This window comes from Limulus polyphemus, unplaced genomic scaffold, assembly GCF_000517525.1.
Source record: "Limulus polyphemus unplaced genomic scaffold, Limulus_polyphemus-2.1.2 Scaffold819, whole genome shotgun sequence".
In the NCBI taxonomy this organism is placed as follows: Eukaryota; Metazoa; Arthropoda; class Merostomata; order Xiphosura; family Limulidae; genus Limulus; species Limulus polyphemus.
Window position 1 is genome coordinate 99,072 of NW_013666429.1, and position 8,397 is coordinate 107,468.

General features: G+C 32.7%; 1 protein-coding gene across 4 annotated transcripts in view; it reads right to left on the minus strand.

The window, feature by feature from the left end:
• The window catches only part of LOC106460707 (protein held out wings-like), a 44,704-nt gene that overhangs the window by 28,454 nt on the left and 7,853 nt on the right, over positions 1 to 8,397 (minus strand). For all 4 annotated transcript variants that reach the window (XR_002610826.1, XR_002610827.1, XM_022387487.1 and 1 more), the window contains exon 2: positions 1,719 to 1,852. Coding sequence is in view for 2 of the 4 variants with exons in the window: in XM_022387487.1 (XP_022243195.1) it covers positions 1,719 to 1,852 (134 nt within the window). In the remaining 2 variants the exon portion in view is untranslated. The remainder of the gene's footprint in view (positions 1 to 1,718; positions 1,853 to 8,397) is intronic.

Here is an 8,397-nt window from a genome sequence, read left to right on the forward strand (position 1 = left end):
GTCTGTACTACTTTACTTTTATTTTATATCTATAATACTTATTACTTTATTATATATATATATATATATATATATATAACTTAAAATGCAGTAAATAAATACGCTAATTTTGAATATTTGACTACTTTATAAATTTGTTAAAAGTTTCGATAATGCTGGTAACAAACTAATTTACTTTGCTAATAATCGGAAAGAATTTACATGATTTTAATATTAATACGAGCACAGATTGCGACAAAAAATAGGAGCTTGTGTATAGGTGTTAAGAAATTTGTTTAATTTTACGTTTGAATGGACAAAGAAATACCTATTGGTTAATTCTTAAGAAGAAAAAATCCGTCAACCGTACTCAGACTAAAGTGTTCCCACTATAGAAAAACAAACTTAGGCGGATAACCACAACAAGATTAATTATGTAGTGATCTAATTCCGTTTCTATTTGCTCTATCAGGTCACTTATGATGTCGCTTTAATGACGTTTTTAGAATATTTACCAATAATCTTTGTAGCTTGTAACCTTGTACATTTTATAACTTAGATGCCAGTAATAATATGCTTGTGAGTAGAATCTGAAACCTTACTAACATTTTCAAAGTAATTTTTATATATTAATTTATTTAGGTTATATGGTCAGAAAATGCTTAGCTTTTCTGATGTGGTAATATAAACATTTAGAAAAGGCTAAATACAAAAATGTCCAGTTGATTAGGGTACCAGATAACACTTTAACTGGAATACTTCAGCGACTCGTATTCCAGTTGGTATCAGAATTGACTTGCATGCGTGTCATTATCCTCTCAAATCCTTTTCATTATTTAACACACCTATGGATTCATCCTTCTTATGAATACTTGTATTTTCCGACATTCATGGGATTAACAAGTATGTGTCTCAAGGGTGGACGCCGTCCACTCTTTGTGAAAACGTCATTTTTCTTACTCGTATCTTCACAGTTTTTTTTATCTTGAAAGTAGTTTTGGATGGTTTGAATGTTTAATTATCCATTGCGGGTAATCCTATGCAATATAATCACAATTTTTTTGTTGGAGTAACTCTTGGCAGTAACTTATCTCGCTGAGACGCGCAACTGCTGTAACAGCCATAACATGCATCAGCCACTAGTGAGTTCATCTCAGTTGTGATATCGGTTGCTTGGCACTTAAAAGCTGCTGTGTAAATCCGCAATAATTTCAAGCCTATGTATATAATTAGCTAGATGTCGGTATACATGATTTATCTTTTAGAAGATGCTAGTGTTGACGTCAAAGTACCTAAATCTAGAATTAACAGAATCGAAATATGTCAAGTAGCTTTGTCTAGCATGAGTGCGCCTATAATTTTATCTTAAGTTGATCCTTTAAAAGGTTAAAATTGAATTTTGTAAAATAACAAGTATTTACAATTATGGTGTTTGTAATAACATAGTTAAATGAGAATTCTGGAAATGTAAGTAAGAACTTAATATACACGATAGAAGCGTTGGGGGCTCTCTCTTTAGTATCATATCTATAAAAACAGAGATACACTTATTTATCTTAGAAAAACTATTCTGTTTAAAAAGTTTACTATAATGATAATAGTTGCTAGGTTTCTAACTAGTTTATTTACAACTTCAACTGTGAATACCCTCTCGATGTCTTGTATAACAATGTTTTTTTCTTTTAAAAAAAAGGAAAAACTTTTGATAAACTAACTTAAAAACTGGGAGTTCCACTTACATCAGGATAGTCCTTTACAGGTACAAACACCTTCTCCTGGATGGTAACGTGTTCACCAACAGGCTCTGGTAAAACCAGTGGTTCTTTTTTAGTTCCATTGATTTGAAACAAAGAGTTTCGTACTTTTGTTATTTCTGTAATAAAAATACGAATCAATCACATTTATTTCTGCCTGATAAATTTCAAATTTAATTATTTACTTGTATTTATCTTCTCGGGATAACTTTCGACAGTATCACACAGGGAGAAATGCCTTGTTAATTCACTTCTCTTATGTTTTGTACGACAAATAATAGAAATTTCATTGTAAAATAATACATTCCAGGCATTGTTCACCAGTGAACTAGTAAATTTCCAGAATTTTCCTTTCAAAAATTCGAACATTTACAAGGAACATGCAATACTTTTCGAGACGAAAACAGAAGATACTTGTTTAAACAACTAGGAACTTACGTTTTCTCAAGTTTAACTTAACTGCACTTTGTAATTATTATATTTCAACCATGGTCGCATTAAGGTATAGTGCCGTCCTCCATGTGATCGCTCTAGAAACAAAATATTTGTATTAGTTACGTCAATAATCGCACGATCACTCAGCGCTCTTGATTGGTATCTCTCTCTGGTGCAGCGGATTGTGCACTGCAAAATCAAATAAAAACATAATTCAAGTTACCGCTTTCGTTCGAGGTTTCTTAAATTTGCAGCCCTAGACAACTGCCTACTCTGCCTTTGCGTAAATGCGGCCCCGATTTCAACGGTAAGATAACGTTCTTATAAGATGGTATCAGTAACTTTGATCCATCTACATGGAAACCGACGAATTCAAACAACAACAAAGAAAGAATCCTGAACTTTTTGTGAACTTAATATGCTTCGATATTTATTGATTCGTAATCAAAATCTAAATAAACATATTACTATACCTCTCCCTACCAAACATGTCCAGCAAAAAAAAAGAAAAAGAAATATTATCAAACAGCTTAATATAGTTATCTTTATTTTCACTGTGTTAATATTAGTCTTAACATTGTATATACTCAAACACTAAAACTGCTCAGCAATTGAACCGATCTTATGAAGGCAAGATATGGGTTTTTAATACTTGATTTTTAGTAAATTCGGATTACAAACAATATTTAAAACCCCATACATTTCACGTCTTAAACGATGAAATAATGGGTAGTGTTTTAATTTTCTTCTCGATAAATAACCTGTTTTTGATATCGTTGTAGCCAATGTTATTATTTTCTCTCAGTCTAGACGTTTATAGATATTTGTATTGTTGTTTAAGCCGGAGTGATATTTATCTTAACATAGTGGGTGTGCCTTAATGTCCAGAACTTTCTCCAAAGTTACGGAAATTTTTTGATCCACACATAAAAAGCAAGTAAGCGAATCTGTTGATTAGATGAGTAACCAGTGCATGATTTAGTTTGTCACACCAGCCAGTTGTCAGTTATTTAGCACGTGAAAGTTGAGTTTGTCTTGACGAAGAAATGGAAATACGAAATTAGCAATGAAATGGAAATTTCTGTTAGACGTAGTTTCCTTCTGAAATTAGTTCTGTCAGCGAACGATGCTTACGCTAAATGTCAAAACCTTTTTGTTATCGATACGCGGACTGTGCTTGTTTTGAATTTCGCGCAAAGCTACACGAGGGCTATCTGCACTAGCCGTGCTTAATTTAACAATGGAAGACTAGAGGGAAGGCAGCTAGTCATCGCCACTAAACCCCAACTCTTGGGCTACTCTTTTACCAACGAATAGTGGGATTGACCGTCACATTATAACGCCCTAACGGCTTAAAAGAGGCGAGCATGTTTGGTGGAACGGGGATTCGAACCCGCGACTCTCATTAAAAATAGAAAACATTACATCAGTATTAACGAGTTAAGAGCAAGAGTATGCTTCAAAACTGTCCAGAACTTTTTATTTCATCTTCGCCAATTGCTTATTACAGATATTATTATTTAAATTCGATAATAAATTGAGGAAGAAACTTATCGGTAGTGGGTAAAGCCTAATTGTTACTAGGTTCACGTATTAACTCACATGCGTAATATTAATATAGAGGGCGTTATAGCATTAAACTTTGAGTAATGCGTGTTGAATATTATTTTACATATATAATCTCGTTAACACTATTTCATACTTTCACAAAACGTTTCCAAAGTTTCGAAGATGCGTGTCTACATATCACACTTATTGCTGTAGAATTGTAGCGTTCTTTGTCACGCTAGTCACACACATGAACAATAATAACATGACTTCTTTCAAGTTCATAAATGACAGGTACTTGGGCACGGGATATCATCATCTTCAACCGTAATTACGTCATACAGACACACTATGCAAGTAATGTCGAGTTAACAATCCAGACAACAGTTTATTCCTAACTGATTGACATAACTTTGATAACGCGAATACTGCGGTCAGTCAGATACTATTGACATGCTCTTATTAATTGAGCTTACTTGTCGAAGCGATGAATCCCGGATGTCAAATTTGAAAAATGTACAACCCGTCACGAACCTTGCGTGAACATATTTTGAAGCAGTCAGTTGTTGCGGTTGTATCTAGGTTGAATAAATTTGTGAACAATTTCGGATCAACAATCATGTATACTTGAGTTAAGATATTTTTTTCGCCCCCTCCCCCCCTACAGTACAGTTCGTTAAAATATGGTATGGAGATGTCGGTATTTAAAATCATGCCTTCAATGATGCCTTTCTTTTTTCTATTTTTGAACCAGAACAGAAGGATACAAGAATGTGCAACTAAAATAAGGGTCTAAAAATATAGAATTCTGGATATTGTTATTTTCACTTGCTAAACACACGGAGTAATGTAAGAATCAATTAATGTAAAAGCCATTGAATATTTATCAAATCCCTATCAGAAACGCACTAGAATGCATCTCGGAGCATGGAAAATCCCAAAATTTTCCGGGAGAGCATGCTCTAACCCCGAATCCCTTTATAGACATTGGACAAACAGTTTTAAAATATGGGCGAATACCCTGTGCATAACACATATACGATATTTAATGTATAACAAAGTGAATTATAAGATGCAAGGATTTAGGCTTCTTAAATTACACTTGTCTTTTTTAAAAGTTGGAAGGACAGATGCTACTTAAATCAATTAATGAAGGCGCCTCGTTATCTGAACTGCTCAGTAACAAACGTGCTGCGATAGGACTCCATTACTGGAGGTAGGAGAGCAGGTTGTAATCTTCTAGCGTGTTCAATTATTTAATCAATAAGACCACATTCTATTCAATTGTGGAAAAAAAAACGTATTTTTAAAGATTTCTATCTGCGTTAGAAATACTCTGCCAGGAAACTGGTTATATTCATGATACGAACAAGTTTGAATTATTAACTGGACAAATCATTATAATTACACGTGTATTTGAAATATTTTTAATGGAACGGTAGAGTGAAATAATTACACATTATATTATCATAATGAACATACTTCAACAAAATCTAAATTTAGATTTAACTGGACTAGTGAACTTGTAGGATATGGATAGCTCCTGAAGAAGCTGTAATAGCGAAATATTGAGCTAATAAAGTTACATTCTGGAGATATAGATCGTGATTTTATTTACGTTTATGGAATTGTATCATAATAAACTCCAGTTTGCATTAAACAAAGTTAAGAATAAGAACTTAAACACAGATAAAATTCAAGGTTAAGAGAAAATAAGTATATTTGCTACATTAGTTAAACTAACTCGGCATCATTAGTCAAACAGGTTACAAAATAATGTCACCTCTCAAAGAATAAACCAAATTATTATATTTGTCATAAGATATTGTATTGGTCTTATGACAAGGATTATAATATTTCTCCAGCGTACATAAAACGTTCACGCCATAACAATTCTTGTTGCAACAAATGATCTATATAAATAATGTTCCGAACACTATTGTGTTTGTTGTGCCCCAGCCTGCCTGATGAACTCTGTATTGAGCGAAACGCGTCGTCGGATATGGCGATCAAAATGTGGTCGAAATACTATTATATTTTCTTTTTCTTCTTCTTGAAAAACTTAAGGGACTGAGTAACGAATTTGGTGTTAAAATGTAATAGGCCTAACATTAATGTTTTATGACAAGTATAATTATAATCATGCTTCGTCAACTTAGAAAAGGTATTCACACCTGCTAAACTAAAAACACGTCAAACAACAACGATGACTCAGATCTCGTAACAAAGAACATAATTGTTTCCTCATATCTTGTGATATTTAATAAATGTAATACGCCATTTAAACCACAATTATTTATTACTGCAAAAAACAAAAGATAATTGTCTAGATGTTTCGGCCGCATTTGTTTTTATAATAATTAATAATTGAGTGAGAATAAAAGAACAGCAATATAAAGCGTGTATATTTATTGATCAGCCTTTGATAGTTTTAGCTATAACATGTCCAAATCTTTTGTGTGGCCTTCTTACTCCATACATCTTAAGCAGGTCTATTTATAAAGAACTCTCTGACTATTTTTTTCAGAAACTTAGGAATCTCATATAATCACTTTTCAACAAAGTATAAATCAATATCCTGGATCGATTCTTTGGATTTTAACTAATGGAGCTAGTCTAACATCATAGACTAACCTTGTTCATTAACCTGTATTAGTTGAAATACTGTTATTACATTTATTTGTGTAAAATTAATCTCGAATTATTGGCAACTAACATATTTAATGCTTAAACCATCATGTTGGTGCTTACACGATAATTTTAAGCTATTTAATTTGTAGACTTATTACCGAATGTTTTATTTCTTTTATACTTAATATTACCGTTTAGTTTATGCTTGTCATTCATAGCGCATCCTGAACTTGTTTCTTCTCAGCTATGTCCATGTTGGGAGTTTAAAAGATTGTAGGGCAGACTGGACTTTGGTTTTTTTGTGTGTTTTTTTATTTAGTAATAAAAAAAACACGACCAATTACTCCATATGAAATATTTTATCAAAGCCAACGTTTTGCCTTAACGACTTTATTGGGACTGACAGGACACGTACAAACTGTTTTAACAGTCTGCATATAGACTGGCTTAAGATTGAATAAAATAATTTATCTTATCTGGAGTAATAGGTGGCGTTTTATTATTACTAACTACGGTTTTTGTAAAGAAACTTGTCATTCTCTATTAATTCAAAAGGCATAAGAACCTACAAAACATTGGGAGCCAGTCGTAAACGAATAAACATTGACCGTCATTAAAAACGCCAAAATATCATACAATTTAACACAATAGCAATTACATACAAAATAAGTTAACTTGTTTTCTGTGTACTACAAAATCACAATTCATACAAATATGAGTATTCCAGATAATAACCCGTATACACCTTATACAGATACACAAAGGTTAATAATGTGAATGTTTAGAATTTGCCAAAGATCTGCAGTCTCCTTTAGTTCGGCTGGCAAAGATGAGACTAAGTATTAAACAAATTGTCAGGAAAATATTGTGTGTGGGGTGGGGCCTTAGAACAATGATATTAGGACCACGCGTTTAATTATTGGAGCAAGAGTCCCCATCTAGTTCCGTGTCGTGGTTTCAAAAGTTTAACTTATTCGTTCAATTTTTCTTATACTTAGAAAGTAACATTTTGTTTTAACATGTATGCCTGATGACGCCGAGTTAATTGTGTGACATGTAACAAATAGTTATTTTATTCTAAACCTTAATTTTTAGCAGTGTTTACTTTGCGGACATAAAATCAGGTAGATGAATAGCTTTAGAATTACTTATAGTACAATGTGAATTTATATCCTCGTGAAAATTGTCATTTTATCATGTTTTAGGAGGAAATGCTTAAAACTACTTCCCCGTAGTGTACTCCTGTCAGGTAATGAAGCTATCATTTCATAAAAATAATAAAAACTAGACTAGGTTGTAGAGCCAGCATTTACTTAATAAGGACATAACTTTCTAAATTCACGACATCCATGAAAAAACACTAAAGTATTTGCAGCTTATCACTGGGATCGAACAAACAGTTATTACACAACATGATCCAAGATCAACTTACTGAAATCTAATATTTGGGGACGTGTAACAAGATACAGTATTATATGTAAACAGTCAGCGATATTGTAATATATCTATTAATATAATTGTTTTTGTTGTTGGTGGGGTTTTTTTTTGGGGGGGGGAATACGTGTGTGCGTAATTTTAACATCAAAAACTGTCTATATCACTGCTTGGAACCTGCAAGAAAGTATATTTGTACTAAATTCCATACAAGTTGGTTGACATACATATGAATGGTTCACGAAATTCTCAAATTGTGCTTTCCTCGTTGAAAAAAATTGAGCAAAAGAAAGAAATTCCAAATTTTTTTATATTTCTGGTTGGGACACACACACACACACACACACACATAAGGTCTGGGCGTATTGAACCAAGATACAATCCTACCAAGTTTCAAGTCAATCCGCCGAGAAATGAAGGAATGGCGGTCGATTGAGAAGTGTTTGGAAGAAGAAGACAATAGAAAAACATTGTTTCTTTGCTGAGATATAAATCATTCGATAGACCTCAATTAAAAATGTTATCACCAATAATGCTTGGAGACGGCTTGAATGGGTTATGAAGAAAAACTTTAATACAAGTTTAACATAACAGCAAATGTACAACAAAAAAAAAA